At 40.9% G+C, this 24,099-nt stretch overlaps 1 protein-coding gene across 12 annotated transcripts in view; it reads left to right on the forward strand.

The window, feature by feature from the left end:
- kiaa1109 (KIAA1109 ortholog) overlaps positions 1-24,099 on the forward strand; it is a 55,704-nt gene that overhangs the window by 5,144 nt on the left and 26,461 nt on the right. For 10 of the 12 annotated variants that reach the window (XM_047154266.2, XM_047154268.2, XM_047154269.2 and 7 more), the window contains exons 2-51: positions 2,077-2,185; positions 2,272-2,388; positions 2,486-2,564; positions 2,839-2,903; positions 3,137-3,311; positions 3,588-3,669; positions 4,400-4,593; positions 6,191-6,270; positions 6,480-6,627; positions 7,113-7,269; positions 7,356-7,434; positions 7,534-7,625; positions 7,708-7,825; positions 7,942-8,097; positions 8,358-8,455; positions 8,603-8,781; positions 8,876-8,982; positions 9,272-9,462; positions 9,583-9,792; positions 9,922-10,059; positions 10,161-10,337; positions 10,452-10,580; positions 10,683-10,802; positions 11,952-12,232; positions 12,335-12,579; positions 12,734-12,929; positions 13,301-14,096; positions 14,202-14,272; positions 14,378-14,551; positions 15,030-15,150; positions 15,261-15,395; positions 15,480-15,595; positions 15,759-15,943; positions 16,042-16,263; positions 16,389-16,600; positions 16,705-16,856; positions 17,026-17,176; positions 17,296-17,448; positions 17,525-17,765; positions 18,042-18,187; positions 18,270-18,495; positions 19,051-19,215; positions 19,325-19,503; positions 19,622-19,797; positions 20,290-21,014; positions 21,490-21,735; positions 21,839-21,932; positions 22,455-22,505; positions 23,489-23,695; positions 23,809-24,044. In XM_047154266.2, the coding sequence (XP_047010222.2) occupies positions 2,089-2,185; positions 2,272-2,388; positions 2,486-2,564; positions 2,839-2,903; positions 3,137-3,311; positions 3,588-3,669; positions 4,400-4,593; positions 6,191-6,270; positions 6,480-6,627; positions 7,113-7,269; positions 7,356-7,434; positions 7,534-7,625; positions 7,708-7,825; positions 7,942-8,097; positions 8,358-8,455; positions 8,603-8,781; positions 8,876-8,982; positions 9,272-9,462; positions 9,583-9,792; positions 9,922-10,059; positions 10,161-10,337; positions 10,452-10,580; positions 10,683-10,802; positions 11,952-12,232; positions 12,335-12,579; positions 12,734-12,929; positions 13,301-14,096; positions 14,202-14,272; positions 14,378-14,551; positions 15,030-15,150; positions 15,261-15,395; positions 15,480-15,595; positions 15,759-15,943; positions 16,042-16,263; positions 16,389-16,600; positions 16,705-16,856; positions 17,026-17,176; positions 17,296-17,448; positions 17,525-17,765; positions 18,042-18,187; positions 18,270-18,495; positions 19,051-19,215; positions 19,325-19,503; positions 19,622-19,797; positions 20,290-21,014; positions 21,490-21,735; positions 21,839-21,932; positions 22,455-22,505; positions 23,489-23,695; positions 23,809-24,044 (8,890 nt within the window). In that variant the 5' untranslated portion in view covers positions 2,077-2,088. The remainder of the gene's footprint in view (positions 1-2,076; positions 2,186-2,271; positions 2,389-2,485; positions 2,565-2,838; positions 2,904-3,136; positions 3,312-3,587; positions 3,670-4,399; positions 4,594-6,190; positions 6,271-6,479; positions 6,628-7,112; positions 7,270-7,355; positions 7,435-7,533; positions 7,626-7,707; positions 7,826-7,941; positions 8,098-8,357; positions 8,456-8,602; positions 8,782-8,875; positions 8,983-9,271; positions 9,463-9,582; positions 9,793-9,921; positions 10,060-10,160; positions 10,338-10,451; positions 10,581-10,682; positions 10,803-11,951; positions 12,233-12,334; positions 12,580-12,733; positions 12,930-13,300; positions 14,097-14,201; positions 14,273-14,377; positions 14,552-15,029; positions 15,151-15,260; positions 15,396-15,479; positions 15,596-15,758; positions 15,944-16,041; positions 16,264-16,388; positions 16,601-16,704; positions 16,857-17,025; positions 17,177-17,295; positions 17,449-17,524; positions 17,766-18,041; positions 18,188-18,269; positions 18,496-19,050; positions 19,216-19,324; positions 19,504-19,621; positions 19,798-20,289; positions 21,015-21,489; positions 21,736-21,838; positions 21,933-22,454; positions 22,506-23,488; positions 23,696-23,808; positions 24,045-24,099) is intronic. The other 2 variants (XM_047154272.2, XM_017463903.3) reach the window with 2 other exon arrangements.

Consider the following 24,099-nt stretch of genomic DNA (forward strand, 5'->3'; position numbering starts at 1 on the left):
CCTCTCTCTCAGTTTGCCAGTATCAGCCAGAGGAGGATGTCCTCCAGTAGAGTTTATCCTTTTATTTTATTTTTGTACCACACCGTGTTATTGACTTTGGTATCGAGTATCATGTACTTTTAGTGGTATCGGTACCGACTACTAGGTTTCTGATATTGTGACTTCCCTATTGTAAACGCAGCAGATGTATCGGAAATCACATGGCTGAGAGCTTGCAACTCTTCTGGTGCAACACTTTCGTGCGACTGCTTCCTCCTCTTTTAATCATCACAGTGTTTGTTTGCTGTCGCATAGAAGGCAACACGTAATGTGTTTGTTAGAGGCGAGTCGTGATGAAAATGCACTGTGTAGAAGTGAACGAATGGCCATATTGCACAAAGTAGTATTGCACTCAAAAGATTTGAATAGCTTTGCAGAAACATGTTATTCTTATGTCCGCCATTTACAGTTCTGTCACATGGCATCACCAACAGAATTGCAATCACAGGACTTTTAAGTACACACAATACTAAGTAGTAGCACATAGTGATGATAAACTGAAGATATTATGATAAATTAAGTCAAATACACTTTTTTTTCTGAGATACTCCAGTTACATAGCAGCTGATTTAATGTAAAGATTTTGTACTTGAAACATTACAATTGTAAAAATAATAAAATTCATTATTGGAATTAGTTTTTCTACGCTTTCAGTGCTCTACTGTGCGACCATTTCACTCACATTTGTGACTGAAAAGTACTTTGTGCGACTGTGAATAAATATTTAGGCGCACCGGTGCGAGTAACCTGTTCGGAGTTGTAGAATACAATCGGAATAAAAACTATAGGAAGTACAAAATGCGCAACAATTCCTTTCACACTGCTTTTCATCACCCCAGTCAACCGAACAAGTGTGGAAATACTGCAAAGAAGTCATTATGATGACAAGTAACACTGTACATCATCTGCTTCTCTCAACTTGCTTTCTCAAAAAAATTCTCAAAAACATTGTTACCATAGAGCCCTGCCTTTTTAGCTTAAGGTCATGTATTTTTGTAGATCTTGCATAAAAGTTAGCATATTGTGTATATTATATAAGGTATATCGTTTATAGTAGAAATGTCTTCAGGCATCATGATGTAATATTTTTGTCATATCACCCACCCCTACCAATTAATATTAATATAAAGATGATTATTATTGTTTTATATAACGCCTTTAAAGCAGCTTCTCAAGGCACTTTACATGATAAAAAAATACAAAGAAAATAAAAAAAAACCCAGACTTGAATACAGAATGAGTTAAAATGGTTAAAATACTATGTAAATAAATTATTATTATTATTGGACACGGTGGATTAGTGGTGAGCACCTAGTTGCCTCTCACCTCTGGGGTTTGTGGTTCGAACCTTGCCTCTGCCTTTTGTGCGTGGAGTTTGCATGTTCTCCCTGTGCTTTGGGGGTTTCCTCCCCCAGTCCAAAGACATGTCTTGTAGGCTGACTGGCATTTCCAAATTGTTCACAGTGTGTGAATGTGTGTTCGATTTGTGCCCTGTGATGGGTTGGCACCAGTCCAAGGTCTACCCCACCTTGTGTCTGAATTCCCTGGGATAGGCTCCCTGCGACCATGTGTAGGATAAACGGTGCAGAAAATGGATATATTATTATTATTATTATTATTATTATTATTATTTTTTTTTTTTTTTTTCATTTATTTATTTATTTATTTATTTATTTATTTTCATCTTCAGTAGCTGCTTTATACTGGCGAGCTTCACGATGTATCTGGAATCCATCCCAGGAGCACTGATTGTGAAATGGGATGCCAGTCCATCACAGGGCAGCATGCACACACACATTCACACACTCATTCTCACCTAGGGGCAGTTCATCTTGGCCAGTTTAACTTAGTCTGCATATTTTTGGGTGGTAGTACTACACGGACATGGGGAGAACATGTGAAACTCAGACTTGTTGTTATTATTATTGTTGTTGTTGTTGTTGTTGTTGTTATTGTTATTGTTATTATTATTATTATTATTATTATTATTATTGTTGTCGTTGTTAATAATAATAATGGTAATGGTTTTATCTGCAGCGTCCCCTAACCATGGATAGCAAGCAAAACAACAGTCTGGTTCCAAGTCTGAATGATTTGGATACGTACCTTACCCAACACAATTCCAACTTAGTGTGGCTGCTTGTGGGTGAGTCACCAAAATAAAAAAAAAAAGGTCCTGTATATTTTCTGCCCATGCAAAGTAGGCAAAGTGTTTCTGTTTTGCTTTCACAGCCACGATTCTGTCCTGTGGATGGATTATATATTTGACCTACTACAACTCCCGTAACATCGGACTCATCCTCACTCTTATCATCAATCGACTGTACAAAAATGGATATATACACATTGGTCAGTAAATGCATTTGTCTGTAGAAGAACCAACTTGATCAGTAGCTAAAGGCAAAAGATTTGTGTTTGATGTAGTATTTGTCATTTGTACTTGCAGGCTCCTTCTCCTTTTCTGTCCTCTCTGGGAAGGTCATGTTCCGGGATGTGTACTTCATCAATGAAGACATGTCAATTAGGTACCCTGTCAGTATTTGTAGATGTGTTTGTGTATGAGGTTATATTTTTCACGTTGATGACATTTTTATGGGTCTTTGCTTTCCCTTGTGAGGTCCTTCAGTCTTTGTTATTTGAGACGTTTTTTATAATCCATTTAACAACCCGGCCATTAAATTTGAGATGAGACTATTAAAGTTCAAATGAGATGTGTGAGTGTGTGTGTGTGTGTGTGTGTGTGTGTTTTTAATATAACATAAGTGCTTCACTAATTATTCATTTATTTGGTTTTCCCAGAATTCAAGATGGCTTAATTATATTCCGTTGGTGGAAGATGTATAACCCCAAACAGAAGCAGCATGGTAAATTCTTTTTGCTCATTTAAATGTATTTTGTGTTATTTCATGAAGGATTGTAAATTAATGTTGTAAATTATTTAATTGGATAGTTTTTGTTGGAGTTTTTTTTTTTTATTGTTCCTGAATGCACAACATTACATTGTATGTCCATAGTCATGTTGATGAAATTCATGTTGATTGATCAGTGTTTTTTTTTTGTTTGTTTGTTTGTTTGTTTTGTTTTGTTTTTTTGGAAGACCCAAAGGCTGAGACCCGGCTATACGTGACCGTCAATGGCTTTGAGTTCCATGTATACAACCGTACAGCTATGTACGCACGGCTACAGGATATGTTTGGCTTGGAACCCACTCTCATTCCACCTCGACGAGATGGGGAGAAGGGCAGAGAGGAGCGAAATAAAACACTTGACAGGTAATGTTACATCTCTCACGATCTCTCATCTGTCAGCCGACTGTAATGAACAGTGCTAGTACTTTCACTTGATTTACTTGGTGCTCCGATAGAAGTTCTTCTTTTCTCCATTATAAAGTATGCTCGCTTGAAATTTTTGGTGTTTTGGGGCATGTGCTCTGTGAAAAAGACCTGATTGATTTGTTTTTACAGCTTTCCTGTGTTATACATTTTTGTGAGTTATGTATGTACATACTTTTATGAAGCCCTATTTTATTTTATTTTTTGGGGAGGAAGTGTGCACATCAAAGCAGAATCTCAGGACCCGTCTTCATCATGGCGGTCCCTCATTCCTGTCATAAAAGTCAACATCAGTACAGTGAGTACAGCAATGTCGCAACACAGTTTTGCTCTTAATGTACATCTAGGACAGAGCAAATTACGGTGTGATCCATCGGCTGGCTTTAATTTGGCCTGCCAGTAAACGTAAATGTAGCATTATTGAAGCCCATTCACACACAATGGGTATTTTGTTTTAATTGTCTGTAAATAGGCCAGGTTTGAAATAGCGTCTCATGTTACCGGTCTTGCATTATTGACGATATGCATGCGTCCAGAGGAAGCTGGTATAAATGAGCTTGCGGTGCTGCTGCCCCAGTCTTTCTACGATTAAACATTATACCACTATAGGGATTAATTTGATGTGGTGGCATCCACATCAGAATATTCATTGGTAACAAATAATTCTTAATGTTTTAAGGCATATTATTTTGGATCAAAATACACCACCACCAAAAACACAAAGATGTATGAAAAATATACAATATGTAGCACAAAGCATTAAAAAAGTAGTAGACTAGACCTATAAATGTGCTTGTCTTTGTTTGTCTTACTGAGTTTTACCCAGTGTAAAGACCTGAGGCATTTGTTAGTCACTCATATATTCAAGTATGTACGAGTATGCATTTATGTGTTAATTAGCTATCAGACACAGTGGTACTTATCATGCTACCCATCTAAAAAAGGAAAATAGATGATGTGACCCCCTAACCCAGTATTTTCATAGTAATGTTCCCGCTTTTTCTCCCCTATCTTCCTTATTCTCTCAGGGTCGGGTGGCATTTGGTAATGTCCACCTTCCTCAGACTATGTGTATGAGCTTTGATGATGCCTTCCTGACTTACACCACCAAGCCTCCCAGCAGTCATCTGGATCAGTTCATGCACATAGTAAAGGGCTCTCTGGAAAATGTGCGTGTGATGCTAGTGCCTAACCCCCGATATCTTGGCCAGCAGAATGATGAGTGAGTTCTCCTTTTAGACCAGTCTGTGCAGGTTCACAAAAAGCCTGCACTTGCTATAGAGAGCACAACATACCTAACCAATACTCCAGTAATGTCATTTAGCTTGTATTGTAAACATGAGGGATAATGTTATTCCAGTGTAATCATGTGAATTTATAAAGTACACTGTGTTTATTGTTGTCGGGACTAGTTTTCCAGGGGGACGTTAGAGAAATCCGTGTTTCACAGATGTATGTCACGATTTTAATCCCGTCCAAATCTGTGTTTTTCCTTACGCAACCTCTTTAAAAGGAAAAAAAAAATTCCAGAGCAAATTCCCTACTGTTTTTCTGTTAACTCGGTGATCCTCTGAGAAATCTAATCCTGTCCGAATGCGAATGTCTATGATTGCCAATAATATTTTTTCCCAACGCTTTTCCTTGTGTGTTTTGGCCAACGTGAACTACCGTAGAAGCTCTTGCGCACGCATTTTCTGCTTGCTGCATGCAACTCATTATGGATGTAGATGTTTTTGCTACCCGGCAAAGAAATAAAAAAAAAAATATATATATATATATATATATATATATATATATATATATATATATATATATATATATATATATAAAACCAACAAGAAGAGCAAAATCATGTAAGTTGTTAAGACTGGCCACTGTAATATCAGTGTCAGGTGATTGCAGAAATGAAGGTGAACATTCAATTATCTATCCATCCATCCATTTTCTATACCGCTTATCTTACTGGGTCACGGGGAACCTGGGGAATATCCAAGGGAGCATGGGGCACAAGGCGGGGTACACCCTGGACAGCGTGCTAAACCATCGCAGGGCACACTCATATTCACATTCTCACATCCATTCATACACTATGGACACTTTGGACATGCCAATCAGCCTACCATGCATGTCTTTGGAGTGGAGGAGGAAACCAGATTACCCAGAGGAAACCCCCCACAGCACGGGGAAAACATGCAAACTCCGCACACGCAGGGCCGTGGCGTGAATCGAACCCCCAACCCCAACTTATAATTACATAAGTAATCATTGTAATTTATTTCATTGTGTTTATTATAAGCAGCCAGCTTTATAAAATCGTGAAATTTTTTTTATAACTAATTTTAATAAATTAAAATGAAATCAATAAATTAAGAAATTTAACTTTTTAAAATTTAAAAGTACTTCTGCACCCATCCAGAGCACGTAATCTTCTGCACTGCCCCGATGTACAAAACGGGTACGCGCACCGTAATAAAAACAGAGATGTTAGTCCCGTCTGAATCGGCACATGGAATCACAGACTTTGGGTAATAAGAATTGTAACTCGGACTATGTTGAGAAATCTAGTCCCATCCGAATAGTGCTTAGAACTATATTATCATCAGGCAACAAGAAAAAAGTCTGCTTTTTACAGCCTGGCTGTTCATTTACAACCAATTTTATATTACTTATAGTTAAGCATTGTTAATTGAAACTATTATCGTTAGTATATATTTAACTTATTATGTGATTGAATCTACATACATGAATCTAAATGTTCAATATATTTTAATGAACAGTAGCCCATAATTAAAAAATTATTATTATTTTTTTTCCTTCAGGCCACCTAGACTTATGGGAGAGGGATTTGTAGTTATGCAGTCAAATGATGTGGACATTTACTACTACCAGGATCAACCAGGTTTGTGTGTGTGTTTTGGTTTTTTTTTTTTTTTTTTTTTTTTTTTTTTTTCACAAAATGTTTTATTGTACCTTATTCGATTATTTTACAGTTTAGCAGGCTACACCCATTGACTGCTATCAACTTTCTTATTTTACAGTATAATGAAAGAGTATATATTGATGTAAATGCCACTGGGCATAATTTAAATGAGTATCTTACTTGTGTAGGTCTGGTCCCTGAAGAGCTGGAGAATGGAGATGCAGATGCCTCCTCTGAGGGCACTAAGCTACAGGATCTGCCTCCATGTTGGGGTTTAGACATAGTGTGTGGGAAAGGAACAGACTTTAACTATGGACCATGGGCTGACAGACAGAGGTCTGTACATATACAAATGCACAAACCCAATTCCAAAAAAGTTGGGATGCTGTGTAAAATGTAAATAAAAACAGAATGCAATGATTTGCAAATCTCATAAACCCATATTCACAATAGAACATAGGAAACATATAAAATGTTTAAGCTGAGGAAATGTACCATTTTGTATGAACTGTAGATGATGAGCCTTTTGTTGCCCCTGTCCCAACTTTTTTGAGACATGTTGTGGCCATCAAATTCAAAATTACCTTATGTTTTTCCTTTAAATGGAACATTTCCTAAGTTTAAACATTTGATGTGTTTTCTGTGTTCTGTTGTGAATAACATATGGGTTTATGAGATTTGCGAATCATTTACATTCTGTTTTTATTTACATTTTATACAGCGTCCCAACTTTTTTGGAATTGGGGTTGTAAATTCTTGCTCACTACAGTCGCACATTAGCATTGCATCTCTTGAATATTCTCTTGAATCGGACTCCACAGGGACAGCCTTTGGAAGTTCTTCCTGCCTGCAGACTATCAGCCAATGAAAGTGAGTGAAGTTCCCACACCAGGGAAACCCAGACAAATCCTGGCCTTTGAACTCCGCATGAACATCATAGCAGATGCAACCATAGACCTACTGTTCACCAAGAACAGGGTACAGTTTCTCATTTTTGCTATTTTTGCTTCCCTGTGTGCCAGAGAAGATCACAGTCTGCTTATTCATCGTATTTGATTTTACAGGAGACAAATGCCATTCATGTCAATGTCGGTGCAGGTTCATATTTGGAGGTCAACATTCCGATGACTGTAGGAGAAAATGGTACATATTTAAAAACTTTTTGTCTAGCCAGATAACCTCCTGAAACCTCTTGATTAAATTGTTTCAGACTGTATTATATTTATAATTTCTCTTTCTCAGGTTATTCTCCCACTGTTAAAGGTCAGTTACTGCATGTGGACACCACTAGCAGCATGCAGTACAGGACCCTGCTGGAGGCTGAGATGCTGGCTGTGAGTTTGCAGTAGGAGTGTGTGTGTGTGTCTTTGTGAGGCAAAGAACAGTATATTAATAGTACTTTTTCCACCTGTTTAGTTCCATGTGATCGCCAGTTACCCACGTGTGTGGAATATGCCTCAGTCATGGCAGTGTGAGATAGAGGTGTACAAAGCCACTTACCATTTCATCTATGCTCAGAAGAACTTCTTTTCTGGTAAACCTATTTTAGTATCAGTTCACAAGTGCATGGATATGCCCTCTCTTTCTCGTTTCTACTTTACAGTAACTTTAAATGCAGCTTGTTTATAAAATTAATTTCATTGTGTACAGATCTGATCCAAGATTGGGCCAGTGATAGTGAGCCAGATATCTACTCGTTTGTTCCTTATTCCTGGAAGTTCAAAATGCTCTTTCACCAGTTCGAGCTGATATGGGCTGCTAATCAGCACAACTGGATCGACTGCTCCACCAAACAGCAGGAGAATGGTGAGGAAGACCTGTATGGTGGATGTAATGGTTTATGAGCTCTGACATGTCGAATCTTAAAAAAGGGTTGAGATGGATAAATTAAGGGTTCCTCACATTTTCTAGAAAATTCTAACACACTCAAATATGCTTCACCTGTTAATGAGCAACAATACTTCAGGATTAGGAGTTAATGTTTACTAAGGATTAACTAACATGTCAGATAAAGGTCTAATTCCCCTCCTCAACGTTTGAGTTCCTTTCTTCCTTAATGTCTCCAGTGTATCTGGCTGCCTGTGGAGAAACGCTGATCATTGACTTCACTTTACCTTTTCACGAGTTTGTTCCTGCCACCTGTAACACACGTTTCTGTTTGAGAGTGAGTATAGGCACGTGTTCATATGCCCATTGTAGCTTATGATGGTGTTTTAATTTTTTTTTTTTTTTACTAAGGAGAACATTTGTCCACTTGTTTTACCACATGGTTGTCCAAAAATGACAATTGGACTTGATTTTGTTCTCTCAGGCAGAAGACACAGACATGCGGCTTTGTTTGCCTGACTGCCACCCCAGTCGATATCCTTTACTCACTCTCGCGAAAGATTATCAGCAGACTAAGGCTTCGCCAGACAATGGAATACCAGCAGAAGCTCAGTGGGCTCCAAAGAATAACAAAGCTCGCTGGAGAAATATGACCCAAGCCAAGTATGAAGTCTCTCCAATTATTTTCCTTCCTCTATTGATCCATTCATTGCTGCATTAGTGAGTGTTTTCTAAATCTGTTTTTTTTTTTTATTAGGGCTGGATGGGTGGACTGCTGGAGTGTGCCAAATTTCTTGCTCATTATAGACTACACCTGGCATCCCATCTACCCACAGAAGTCTGACGAGCAGCTCAAACGGTCCTGTAAGTTCATTTATATTGCTAGATAGTTAATCACTTGCACACGGAATGCTTTCAGGTGCTGAGTAGCGCAGTAGCTTTTTCAGAAACTATTTAGTTGGTAATGTTGTAACAAATGTTTTTTTTTTTTTTGTCCTCTATGGATGTTTTATATGAGTACTGTTATAACGTAATGATAACCAGCGTAACTATTTCAGTTTTTTTGTAGGTTAATCATGGTACGTTTCCATATGTGAATCTGAACATCTGAATATGGTAAGACAAAAATGTAAGTAATTTTCCCTGCGTGCAGTTTCAGAGATAGAGGAGTCTATACTGTCAGCCTTGCGCCCCCCACAGCACTCCCCCTGTGTTCCTCCTCCTCGTGTGCCATCTGACCCCAGCCTTCTGCCCCCAGACCGGCTGCATGTGGAGATGGAACTCAGCCCTGACTCCCACATCATCCTGTATGGACCCCTGCTCAGAGCTCTGCTGTCCATCAAGGTGTGAAAGAACATCCACTAACATTAGGAGTATACTGACTTATCATGTCCCATAATGATGCAGCTAAGCAGGTTGCGTTGAACAAACTAAAAATTTAGACCACTCCCTTTAACACTGTAGGAAAATTATTTTGGTGAAGACGACATGTACACAGACTTTGAGGAATCGCTGTCCAGCCCTGTACTTAGCTCTTTGTCCTCCTCATCTGGCTGGACTGGAGTGGGACTGGAGGAGAGCGGCCACAAAGACGCACCCAATCCTCTCTCGTTACGTCCCTGGGACATCACTGTGCTCATTAACCTCCACAAGATCCATGGGCGGCTACCTACGGTCAGTAAAAGACCAACACGATACTGCAGAACTGAGTTTGGTTTGTTATCAGTAGTTGCTCTATGATTTAAACCCTGATGAACCCTGTGTCTTTATGTATAGTAATGAAGATTTGTCTTTGCATGACAGCATTGCAACAGTGACAGTCCGGATGGTCCGACAGGATATCTGGAACGTTTGTGCTTTGAGATGAAGAAGGGCTACAAGGAAACCCTGTTGCAGCTCATCCTCTCTCCACTACACGTCTTTGTCAGCGACAGCTACCAGGTTGGATGGAGGTCACCTCGGTGAAGTGGATGTCTGCTTTGTTTAGTGTGTATACTGTTTTCTAATCATTCCTGCCATTTTGACTTCTTTTAATTGTGTAGCGTCCTGCTGTTGACGGGGTGTTATGTGATGGGCATCTAAGTCTCTCAGGTCTGCAGATGCGAGCCCATGCGATGTTTTCAGCTGAAGGTTTACCAGCTGGAAGTGACACACTTGAGTATGCCTGGCTCATTGATGTACAAGCTGGGGCTCTTACAGGCAAAGTCACTGTGCCACAGGTGCGTTGTGTTTCTCTTTCTTTCTTTTTTTTTTTTAAAGAAATGTCGTAAAAGTGTCAGGCTGAATAACTGTATATGAAATAGGATGAATTAACAGTTGCCTTTACGTTTCAGTCTGCCACCCTACTGGAATGGGGGGAGAATTTTGTGTTTCATGTGGTGTCCCGTGAGTTCCAGCTGGAGCAGCCTAAACCTTCTGTCACCTGTCAGCATGGTGTGGACCAGAGAACCTGTGATTCCAAGGTAGAACATCTCCCATACCTGATGAAATTCTGTAGACCAAGCAGAGTGTTTCATGTCTTAATATATACTCACTGAAGTGTCGTTTGTGTCAATTTTGTGTAGTACGCAGCCTTCCCTGGACCTTGCCGAACATCAGAAGAGTTGAAGTATACCATGACTCGGCTATCGGTGGATGGAGCCCAGGTTTTCATCGTTGAACATGGCTGTGCAGCTAACATCAAGGTTAGTCCATTGACCATATAGTGGACAGCATGACTGGTCAATGTCTTTCTGGTGCCGCCCACACCCATATTAGTGAAAGTTATCTCATTAAAGTAATTAAAGTAAATAAAGTGTGAGGAATGTCGCACCTCATCTGTTACCAACCACAACAGTCATTAAAGCTATTATGCTGCGTTTACATCAGTTTCTGGCTTTTAACAAATGTTTCACTGGTAACTTGCTTAGACTTTATAAGTATAGTATAAGATAGTTATATTATTTATAGTGTGTTTATTATAAATAGCTACATTTTCTTACTAAGCATTGCATTAACTGTAGCAGCATGAGGCATAAACTCCTCTTAGGTATTTTGGAAATGTCACAAATTTATTTATTTATCTTCTTCAGTATAGCTAAGTTTAATTGTATTCAGTCACTGAGTGTAGTTCTGCACCGAGTTGTGTGCGTATACGCCAGCGTAAAGCAGGCATGACCCCACCTCCTCTTTATTGCCTCTGCCATTAGTTGTCATTCAGAGATACCAAGTTACTTTCACATTCAAATCTACAATTGTTTGCTATCGGTCTGTGCATCTGCCAGTCCGTTCAATATTCCCGTTAGCATGATATCTAAAGGCCAAGTGGTTAAAAGTTTGTAGCATTTTTATCAAATTATCATTGTGACCAGCAGATGAACTAATTTGATTTTGGAATTGATCCAAATCCAAAAAGGGTCAAGATCACAGCAAGGTCAAATGTCTGAAAGTTTTTTCTGCAATAGCTTGATTCCTGTTTGAAGTATGTTTTAGGCGGGTTTGAGGCATACAAATTAGTAACATGAAGAACTAGACTTGCTGGTGGCAGAGGCATCCCTGTTGACACCATTGGCATTGAATTCTTGTTTTTCGATAGACTCTGGCTCCTATATACATTCACTGCACAGATGTGAAGAATAGGGCGGTTTTCAGACTGGACAACTTTTGGTTTCAAAACAGCATTAGCTTATTCATATTGCCCCCAAGTGCACTCCCGCTCATACTGCTGAGTGAACACTTGAGTCTAAAACTCAAACTGTGTTTAAGCACTACTAATGTGTCAATTAAAGTGTGAAAAAGTAATAAGTGACAATTAAGGTACACATTTAATGTAAAAATGTGCGTGTGCTTCCCAGACTGGCGCGCTGAGGTTGGCGAACTGTAACTTACACACAGCTGCAGTAGGGGAGGGCATCAGTGCTGTCCTTCAGGATGTTGTAATTGCCCAGTTCATTGAGCAGCAAGATGTGGTAAGGACAGGCCTGCCTCCACCTCTTCTGCGACGGTCCAATTGGCTTGAGGCTGGCTCTGTGACTTTTAACCTCATCACTGCTGACGTGGCATTGGCTGCTGACCATCCAATCAAATTTGAGGTGCAGAGACATTTCCTGGAGCTCCATGACACGAAAACGAAAAGGTGCTTTAACCTTTATTCTGTAAATATGTTGTACATGAGTGCTGAACGTAAGTGTACATGTTAATGTTTGCATTTAAATATAAATATATGTTTGCCCTTCAGGCTATGGTTCTTGTGGCCAGAGGAGAAGTACAAGCGAAGCAGGAACCCATGTGGCTGTTTGGGTGGATGTCGGTTTTTTGGCGGATCAACTCGTAATCTAGACTTTTTCCGATTGGAAGAAATCACCCCTTCGTCGAGCTCTGCCTTTTCAAATAGCAGTGCTGAGCCTGATATGAGTTATGGTCAATCACTGTTACAGCCTGGGGAGTGGATAATCACGAAGGAGCCACCTAAACTTCCAGATAGTATGTTAACTAACTTACGCTGGACTCGGGCATTTATTTATTTATTTATTTATTTATTTGCTTCTTGTTGCTTCATATTTCTATTGGAATTTAATGTTTTTTGATATCTCGTTCTAAGCGTTGGTTAAGTTTGGCATGATTGCTTTTTTTGCAGCTAAACCTGTCAGTGTGCGTAGGGATGTGTGTTCTCCTGCTCCACTGGCTGAGCTGGAGAGGCGAAGCCAACAGTTGAGTCTACAGGTGCCGCAACGTTCTCACAGCTCTGCCTCTTCCTCTGAAGAAAACTCCTCTTCTAGTGCTGCCCTGCCACTATTGGCAGGTGAAAGAGAAAGCCCTTCCCCCTGTGCAGAGTGAGTCTGACACACGCATACACATGGAGCAAAGTAGATTAAATAAGATGGTGTAATCACATATGGTTAGTAAGTAGATTGTTGTTCGGCAGCTTAACGTTAGCGGTGAACAAAATCTTGCTAGTTAACAGCTTCGGCTATTGCTGTACATTTTTCTATATTGCTAAGAGTGCATAACCATGTAACATGAGACTTGGATACTTGGAAGCTGCTAAATGCAAAGAGATACTTCATCTTACGCTAATATTGACAAACAGAACAGTATCCTTTTCAGTCTATCTAAGGTTGACACCTGAAAGTTTTTAATGGTTTTAAATGGCCTGTACAAGGATATTTTGTAAGTTTGTCTGTATGTGTGTATGCATATGTAGATTGATGACTGTGACGACTGATGGGCCTGTCTCTGAAGGCCCACCATTGCGATCTCCTCTCCGGTCACCCCTCAAGCGTCAGTCGTCTGTCCAGTCAGCTCGCCTTGGCAGCACCAAGAGCCTATCAGCTGCGGTCTTTACAGAGAAGGCTCCACCCCCTGCTGGTGTACAGTTTAGCAGTGAGGTGTCCCGGAGCGATGAGAATGTTTTAGACTCGCCACGGCAGCGGCGTAGCTACGGCTCATTCCCTTTCACCCCCTCGGCAGATTCCAGCACGTTCCATCAGTACCGCTCAGTGGACTCTTCCATGTCTGTTGCCGATAGCGAGGCCTACTTCAGCGCAAATGAGGACTTTGAACCAATCAGCAGTGATGAGGGGCCAGGCACGTACCCAGGAAGGAAACGGAGGAGGAGACAGCAAGGGCAGCTCCATATCGAACACAGCCGCACCTCGATATATCACAGTGTAGAAGGACCACTGTCAGTGATGGAGCCCCGCCCACCTACATTGCCTAGCCACACATCTCAGGCGTCTTTTGTCTCTGCACTTGGATTAGAGGAAGAGGGTTCCGTGGAAACAGAGAGAGCGGAGTCAGGCCTCCTAACAACTCAGCCCCATCTAATGGCTTGTTATCATAATTATCTGGCACATTATCACGTGTCAAACTGGACTGTCAAGCAACCAACCAATAAGAGAACGTCAAAGTCATCCCTACATCGCCCTCTTGACCTTGACACGCCCACTAGTGAAGAAAATTCTGCATCCTTTGATCATTTGTCCATTCCTTCCTTTAAGGTTGGTGTATTTGCTTGTTTGTATTATAAAATTGTAATGTTAAATATAGATGTTATGACTAATGGTGGTGATTGTTTGTTTTTTTTGGGTTTTTTTGTCCTGCAGATGGTGAAAGCAGGTCTGTCTGCTAACTCTCTATTAGACAGAGGTGTTCAGCTCATGGGAGATTTGAGCAGGTACTGTGACACTAGTGCTACATGTTACTGATGACCGTGTTAAATGCCCACTTAATACAACATATTCCATTTTGTGTGTGTGTGTGTGTGTGTGTGTGTGCGTAGCACTCCTTACACTCCACTTGATAAGCGGGCTATGGAAAACATAGATGAAGACACAAATACAGAAGACTGGACCATGGATCAGCCCCTTGCCCAAACCAGGACCACTGCTATTGTAGAAGTTAAAGGGCCAGTGAATGTGGTGCTGACTCCTTTAGTGGCCGAAGCTCTGGACAGGTCAGTATTTTACTAGCAACCTGTGCACATGTTGATCCATTTTATACCACTGCGATCATATTCTCAAATCTGATTGGACAGAAGGTGATCAAATCACAGGGTTATATTAAAGTGCTTGTTCTAATAAATTATTGTTTCTATAGTAGCAAAAAAACAGACTTTTGTGGATGCTCAAAAGAAACGAATTAAAAGACATATTTAATAGTTGATATGGTGAAGCTATCTGTGAGTAGACCTTTTATTACTTTTATTATTAGTGTTTCTAGTGTTAGCACTTTATAGCATTCAGAGATAAGGCAGTTCTGTTATGTTTTCATCTACACGAAAGTCTTTCGAATTGGCAAATTGCTGTGTTATAAGAGGAATGAAACAATTTGGGTCGTTGAATATCTTCCGTTATCTTCCGATATCCGCGTTCGTTGCGTCTTTTCTTTTGAACGTTACTGCAGATGTAAAAATGTAAACTGAATTACTGTAGGTACATTGACTCCATGGTGCATTTTGCAAGTATCCGTCATCCAGCATCTATCCTTGATGACCTGCATGGCAAAGTGCTGAATGAAGCTTATCAGATCAGCAAATCCACTGTGCCCGAGTCTGTGAGTAAACTTGGACACATGTAGACACTTCCATTTATATGTAAATTACATTTTTGTGCTGAGGGCAAACGAGGCAGTTTTTTTTCTTTCTGAACAACTGTGTTTTGCAGAGCACTGCAAAGCCAGAGCATAAAATCTCTAAGGCTGATGGACCCTTGAACACACCACATGGACAGACTGACCTGTCAGTCAAACCTGACAATGTCAAAATAAAGGGTCTGCAAGCCAATGTTACAATTCCAAAGGTATGTATGTGTATGTTTGAGTGTGTATGTGTGTGAGAGATACTAACTTTGATTAACTTTTTTTGTATGTGTGTGTATTTGCAGGTGAATCTGTGCGTGCTCCAGGCTTCAGTAGAAGAGCGTGACAATAAGAGCATGACACATGTCTCTCTTGTGGCCCTCTGCTTTGACAGAATTGCTACCCAACTTCGAATGAACAGGTAACCTTGAAATATTTAGTTATTTGCACTTTCACTCCTTATTAGTGTGATGATATAAAGTAGTGGGAATATATTTTTTTATTAAAGTTAAATAAAGGTCTCTGTCTGGCAAAAATTGTTCATATGAGTGTGTGTGTGTATATTTAATGATTTTGACATACAGGGGAATAGTGGAGGACACAGAGAAGTCCTCTGTAATGATGGAGAAGTTCTCATCAGCCTCTAAGATGGCTCCCCAATCCAGTGGCTCTCTGCGCTCAAATGCAGGGGTGGAAAAAGGCAAAGAGATAGCAGCCAAACTCAACATTCACCGCATACACAGCCAACTGCGTGGCCTTGACTCGTCGGGTATATATATCATGCTTTCTTGTTTACGTTTCATCTCTCCATAAACATTTCTTTAAAAAAAACCTGAATGAACATGTTTTGTGTTGGGCATGTTGCAGATCTGGGTGCGTGTGCTATAACTGCCATTCCCTTTGAGAAGTCCAAAGTTCTCTTCATCTTAGAGGAGACAGATGACTTTGCCTTGGTGGATGAGACAGAACCATCAATCAGCACTGATCATTCCCAAGATCACACTTCCGACCCTACACGCTCTGGGACCAGCCCTGAAAAATGGGGTTGGATCATGTTTGAATGTGGGATAGAGAACCTTACTGTCAAAGGTACTGTATTCATGCTGTGAATTTAATTGTACTTCTTAATAATTGCAGTTAAGATGTAAAATAAGCTTGTAGCATTTTTGTTTTATGTGGGTTCCCCACCCCCCCACCTTTTTTTTTCTCCTCAGGGGGCCGCCAGTCTGGGGCAGTCCTCTACAGTGCATTTGGTGTGATGGGTGGAGCTGACGCAGGTGTTAGGGGTGGTGTTTCTAAATCTAATGGTTCCAGTGGCTCTCAGACAGGAAGTGGATACAGCACTGATGTGTCTGATGATAATCTGCCCAACGATGCTCACAGTCCTCCCTCTGAGCCAAACAATAACTCTGACTCTGAAGAACAGGTACTGCCATGTTGTTGTTTTTTTTTTTTGTTTTGTTTTAAAATTGTTAACCTGTTTTCTTGCGTTTATTGTTTCTTAACGTTTATGAATATTGGTCTGTGCAGGATGAAGGGGTGGAATCCGATGACCTGAAGAAGGATCTCCCCTTACTGCCACCACCTCCTGACTCCAGTAGTATGAAGCTCACTATAAAGGAAATTTGGTTCAGTTTTGCAGCCCCAACTAACATACGCTCTCAAATGCAGGCCATGTCCAGGTATACACACCTCTTGACACAATGAACTAAAACTGTAAAACTAGCAAAACCACACAAATAACTAAAATCACTGAAATCATGTAATCACTTCACTTCAATGTTCATCTGAAACTAAAACAGAAAACACTTACAATTTCTTATCGTTTGTTTGTTTGTTTTGTTGTTGTAGGCAGCTGAATTTGTTAAGCACTGCAACTCCTGCCATTGGTGCCTGGCTGGTGCCTATTGACCAGCTGAAATCCACACTGCAGAAGCTTGACATGGAGTCTACATTGCGCGTGTGTGCTGTTATGGGCTGCATCATGACTGAAGCCCTGGAGGTTAACAAAACACAAATCCTGAATGAATGAATAAAAACTTTTACAGGTCTTTTTATATGACACATCAAAGCTGTATTACTGATTAACTACATACGTGTGTGTGTGTGTTATTACAACAGAAGAAGAGCATTCACATCCCATTCCGGAGCAAATATAACCGTGTGACGAAGAGAGCACGCTACCTTCACGAAAACCCATCCTGTTTACTTTGCAACATTTTACACCGCTACCTTCAGCAAGCCAACTACAGTGTTATAGAGGAAGCCACCCTGGTAAGACAGTACACATATACTGTGGGTGTGTGTAGCTTTTTTGTATAGATTTTAACTTTTCTTTTCATGTTGTTAGAATGATGGCCTGCCTGCCCTGGTCACTCTGAAAAAAGGTTTGGTTGCACTTGCTCGTCAGTGGATGAAGTTCATCGTTGTAACCCAGGCGTTTAAGGCAGTTGGTCTGTTACAACCTAATCAGCTGCCCAAACCCAAAGAGCCTGCAGCTCCTGATCCTGATCTAGCTCAGGGTGTTGACAGTGGAGCAGCCCTTCAGAGTGACACCAGTGCTGATGGTGTGGAGTTTGAGTTTGATGCAGGTAACACACACGTTGCCAGATGCATGCAAATTCACTGCGTATTTAATGAATGTTATGCCACAGGTTTCCAACCCTGGTCCTTGAGTACCTCCTTTCCTGCACACTAACACACCTACTTCAACTGGGGAAAGGCTGTTAATTAACTGATTCATTAGACCAGGTGTTTTCGGAGCAGGAAAACGCTAAAATGTTCAGGACAGGTGGTACTCTAGGAATAGGGTTGGGCATTGTGTGAGCAGTACTGGCTTGTCTAATCATACACAATTACATTTTTAGGTACGGTTAGTGAGCACACAATGCTTTTGGAGAATGTGGGGAGTCGACCTGCTCCCACAGGAAACTCTGCTCCAGTGAGTGGTGTTGAGGTGTTGAGAAAGCTGTCTAAATCTCACACACACAGTGAGTCAGGTCTCAAGATCAAGGTATGTGTTAGTGTGCCTCCCAATTAGATATGCATACTTTGTTGATGTGATGTCTCATGAACTTATCTGCTGCTGTTTTCAGGGTTCTCATCCTTACCAGTCTTTGAGCTACACAAGTGGTGACACAGCAGCCGATTCGCCGGCTCACGTGAGTCGAACAGGGCTGCAATCCAATCATAGCCCACGGAAGGAGTCGTTACTAAGCTACCTGACAGGAAGCTTCCCCAGTCTGCATAATCTGCTAGAAGGCACACCTTCGCGAAATAGTGAGCAAGTGGCAGCCAAGACCAGCTCTCTGACACGCACAGGTACATCTGTGATCACATCTGTGTTTTTTTTTGTATTCGCGCAGAACGATTTTTTTCCAGATTTTTTATTTTTTACAGAGCTTACAAACTGCAATTTTATCATTCCACACAAGAGACATCATCTTTACACACAGCACGAAATTTATGTTTTCCCACCCTCTTTTGATTGACAGGATATATAATCGACCCTGATCATTGGATGTTTTTAAACTATCGATTATCGGCCGATACATCGGTGCATCTCTTTTATATTTATATATATATATATATATATATATATATATATATATAAAATGTATGTATGTGAAAATATACTGATGTGTGTTTATCTTCAGTAACCACTTTACCCTGGTCAGGATTGGTGACCTGTCTGGCACAGGGCATAACACACCCATTCACATGTTAATTTACATCTAGAAAGTCTCTAATTCGCCTACTGGCACCGTAGCTCAGAATTGAAACAGATAGCCTGAGCTGTTACTACCATGCCACCCTATAATTATATATAATAGTCAAAAATAATGTCACCGTAATTATCTTCTGTTTGTTGCTTAGGAAATAGTCTTGGCACGGAAATGCTGACAGAGCATCCTCTCCTGTCCGAGCCGTCCTCTGTCAGCTTCTACAACTGGATGTCCAATGCTGTGGGGAACCGCTCAGGAGGCAATGTCCAGGAGTCTCCGTTAAACCGCTCTCAGCACAACAGCCTCCAGACTGGGGGTGTGTATGCGTGTGTATGTGTGTGAGAGAGAGACAGAAAAGCAGTGGCAGGTCGGTGTGTGTGTGTATATCAACATGCGTAGATTAATGATATATTCTCGTTCTGTAGGTGTGCTTCCAACCATTCCTTCCGCATCAGATTTTAACACAGTTCTGTCAAGTGATCAGAATACGATGGACACACACTCCCAGCACACACACTCTCAGCACAGCACCAGCCAAGACGACCTGCTTGAGCATTACGAGACCAACCTTTGCCCCGCAGCTGTGCAGCTGGCCGATGCACAGGTACTGTATATGCACTCATCACAGCAGGAACCCAACCTCTCTTTATTCACTCTGTTTTTTCCTGCAATGTGTGTAGAGTAGTTTGAGGAAAGAAAGCTATTTCTGTGTGTGTGTGTAGGTGGTGTTTAAACCTCTCCTCAGTCACACTGGGATCCAATCTCAAGATGCTCCTCCGTTCAGCTACAAGATGTATTTTGGGGAGTACCTGTCCTTTAGTGGAACACTGGAGTGCTTGAGGGCAGACATTGTGGACTCAGACACCAGCAAATACAGGAAAAACAAACGAGCTCGAAGGTATGTAGCTTAGGTTATGGCGGCTGTGGCTCAGGTGGTAGAGCGGGTTGTCCACTAATCGTAGGGTTGGCTGTTCGATTCCCGGCCCACATGACTACACATACCGAAGTGTCCTTGGGCAAGACACTTGCTCCCGATGGCAAGTTAGCTCTCCTACCATTGGTGGGTGTGTGTGTGTGTGTGTGTGTGTGAATGGGTGAATGAGAACCAGTGTAAAGCGCTTTGGATAAAAGCGCTATATAAGTGCGCCATTTACCATTTAGGTTACCCTACTATCATTAGGATTTATTTATTCTCTCTTTTTTTCATTGCATTCAAATAAAAAATATATCAAAATGGATTTTATTGATCTTGTATTTAAATCAAATATGTGCGAACTGCACAACTTTTCAGTAATTTTAGGCATCATTTACATTAAAATGTGAGTACTGTGATGTATATCATTTAACATTTTGAAAATATCATGACAATACATTACTGTGTCTGTCACAGGCAGGGCACTGTTAACTTGCCGCCCCTGGAGTTCAAGCCAGCTCTAATGATTGAGACATTCAGCCTGAACGCGGTGGTGCTGGAGAAGTGCATGTCATCGACCTGGGCCTCGTCAGCCAGTGCACTTTCCTTTCACGAGCTGAGCCGACGACCACAGGCCAGTGTTCACTGCCACTTTACACTGGCGTGTCAGGCCATTCGGCAGCACGTGGACATGGCCCTGGTGCGCCTCATCCACCAGTTCAGCACCATGATTAACAATATCAAAGCCACGCAGACAGACATCAAGCTGAGCCGCTACACGGCCGGTTCAGCCTCACCCACGCCTGCGTTCAAGACACGCCCACATGGGCACTTCCGCTCCTCGGACTTCAGCCGCAGCTCACGGGGCAGTCTGAACGGTGGCACTCGTATCGGTACACAGAAGAGCAAAAGGACTGTCTCAGGGTCGGCCACGGACACGCTGACCAGAAACCGAGAGTCCCGTGGCAGGAGTACTCTGGCCAGGTCAGAGAGACGCACGTCCCGAGTCTCACGCAAGGGGTCACGTGATGCCGCCGATCACATGACCATTCAGATGGATGACTCTGACTCCATTACAGTGTCGGAGCAAAGCGAGCCATCAGCTGAGTGCTGGCAGAACATGTACAAACTGCTGAACTTCTACTCGCTCATCTCTGACCCTACAGGGATTCTGGAGAAGAGCCAGGACAATGCACTGTCAGGTAAGGCAAAGCACTGTTGTGTCTGGCTCCTTCCTGGCTGTTTGGTGTGTCTTTGTGTTCCAATTCAATTAAATTTTATTTCTATAGCGCATTTTGCAATGGACATTGTCACAAAGCAGCTTTACAGAAACATATAAACATGGGATACAGATTTTAAATGACCCATTTTACATTTTAAATAGGGCTGTGACGGTGGCCATGACAACCGCACCACTTGCGGTAGTGCCGCCCCACACGCCACATTAATTTTCCTGCTTGAATGGGCACTATGACGAGTACAAAGTAGTGTTTTTGTTTCTGTTGATTTTAGTTAAGATTATTAAGCTATATTGGATATATCAAAAATAAATGTTATTGCTGTTAAAGTCCTAGCTCTATGGGACATCCATTTTCACAATTAGTGAAAAGAGCACAAGGGATTTAATGTGTTAAATTGTGTTCTTTTTATGGTTTAAATCCTATTTCTTCCTATCAGATGGTGGGAGGAGCCCAGCAGAGCCTCCATGTCGGTTGGTGTTTGAGTCAGAGACGGAGTCTCCGCCAAACCGGACGGGTCGTAGGCGGAGCTTGGTGAGCTCAGAGCCTCAGCATGTGACGCTGATAGTGTTTGGCGTAGGGATGGTTAATCGTACTCACCTGGAGGCAGACATCGGAGGATTGACCATGGAGGCGGAGCTAAAGAAAATTCATGGCAGCTTCACACTGAAGGAGAAAATGAAGGGTAATTGCTACAAACAGACCCATGCACTATTAAATTAGTGATTGTACAAATGATTTATTCAGTGATGCCACATACAGTTTAAAACATCATCTCCTCTCTGCAGATATTCTTCATCAGAAAATGACAGAAACGTGTGCATCAGCCCATATTGGTGGTGTGAACATCGTGCTTTTGGAGGGCATTTCCCCAGACATCCAGTCAGTATCAGTTACAGATTTCCTCTGCCACCATTTCCTCCCCCGAACCCAGTCATTTAATCTTTGACTTCCAAACTTTCAACCCAACGTCTGTCTTAACTGCTGAAAATGTGTACTTGATATCCTTCACTTCTGAACCTTTAAACCTTCTCTTATTCTAACATTTTAAATGGGTTTTCCATTGTGTGTGTGTGTGTGTGTGTGTGTTTTTATATATATATATATATATATAAATACACATACACACACACACACACATTTAATGTTGATCTATATTGATTCCTTATGCTAGAATGCAGTATTTTCAATTTGTATGGTTTGATGGCTTGTCTTTAGTTTTTTTTTCCTATTATTTATGTTTTGGATTGGTTTATCTTGGGTACAGCTTGGTTATCCTTTAAATTACCTGTGAAGAAACTCACTCTTTCTTTCTTTCTTTCTTTCTTTCTTTTTTTTTCCCTTTATCATTTTTCTCTATCGTGTTCTTTTTGTCTTCTGTTTTTCTGCCTCTCTCACTGGCAGACTGGAGGATTTCCCAACCTCCCCTACCAGCACAGCCAAGCAAGAGTTTCTGTACGTTTCCTCTGTTCCTCTGTATCTCTTGCCTATTCCTCCCATAACCATTCATACAAACTGACATAACTTCATTCCTAGAATTAATTCATGTCTGTAAAAAGTGTGTGTAAAACAACCTGTCTGTGACAACTGTCTAATGGTGGCAGGGTTTTCAACTAGAAAGGTTAAAGTACTAGTAAGGCTTGTTTCACATAGTAAAAGGATCAGCAGTTTATGGCACCTGTAATATAATGGACCAAACAAAAGAGAAATGTTCTCAAATATTTATTTTTTCAGTCTAGGTAAGACTTTATTAAGGGCTTTATTAAGTATTTCACTAATGTATATAAGTGCTTATAAATACACAAGTTAGGATTATTTGCTTTTATAAATCCGGTCGTGCAAATGCGTTGGTTTAAACCTCTAGATAGTTGAATTGTGATTACTTTATTTTTTTAAGACATAAACAAGTGATAGGAGAGATTTATCATGTTAATAAAGAGACAAATCAATGTATTGTTTTAATTGAACACATGGTATGACTATATCTCTTCTAGTCTAGATATTCTCATTTTTGAAGAACTCTGGCAATTGAGTACAGGTATCATTTTGCCAGTAACTTGGGTTATGTTTTTCAGCACTGGGGAGTATTTGAATAGTGTTTAAATTGAGAGTTAAAACTATTCCCAAACCCATTATATGCTGAAAGAATAATGAAGAGAGCATGTTATGGATTGACCTTCACACTTTGTATGTTTTCATGATTGTGTACTAACTGACTGTTTTCTATCACACATCTGAGACTGTGAGGTGCCTGTGTGTTCTCACCCTTCTCTTTTCTTATTTGCATTATCATGGTTGGTTCCCTGCTGGCAGAAATAATAACTCGTACTTTAAAAAAAAAATCCATCCATCTGTATGTTAAGCCATCATACAAGCACAGGCTAAAAATGTAAACATTTTTTACTTCATTAATTATTGATGTGTTTGTTGTGTTTTAGGACTGTGGTGAAGTGCAACATTGCTAAGTCGCAGGCTCTATACAGTGCTCAGCGTGGGCTGAAAACCAATAATGCTGCTGTGTTCAAAGTGGGCGCCATCATAATCAATATCCCACAACATCCTGCGACGCTACATAGCATGATGGTCCGTAGCTCTCACCAGCTCTCCAAACAGATCTCAGACCTCATCCGGCAGCCTTCTAACCCGTGAGTTGAAAGCACACAAAAACACTCATTAATATATATGATATTAATATTAATGTGCTGTGTGTTTACACTTGAATGCTATTGCTGATACGATCTTTGATCTGTTATTACAGCCCACCCCCAAATAGGGAAGACACACCCACCCCACAGCCATCTGATAAAGCTTCAAGTATTAACCAAACCCCAGTGGAGGCCAATGAATATCCACAACTGCCTGAAGGACTGGAGAAAAAACCAATTGTGCTGAAGTTTAGCGCCATGCTGGATGGGATCACTATTGGTGCCGCCCTGCTGCCCTCGCTCAAGGCAGAATACAAGATGGGCAGAATGAAGAGCCATGGGATGACTGGTATGAGCAATGGCACATTGCAGTGTAGTATAGATATTGGAATGTATTGATTTTT

Source organism: Ictalurus punctatus, chromosome 3, assembly GCF_001660625.3.
Source record: "Ictalurus punctatus breed USDA103 chromosome 3, Coco_2.0, whole genome shotgun sequence".
NCBI lineage: Eukaryota > Metazoa > Chordata > Actinopteri > Siluriformes > Ictaluridae > Ictalurus > Ictalurus punctatus.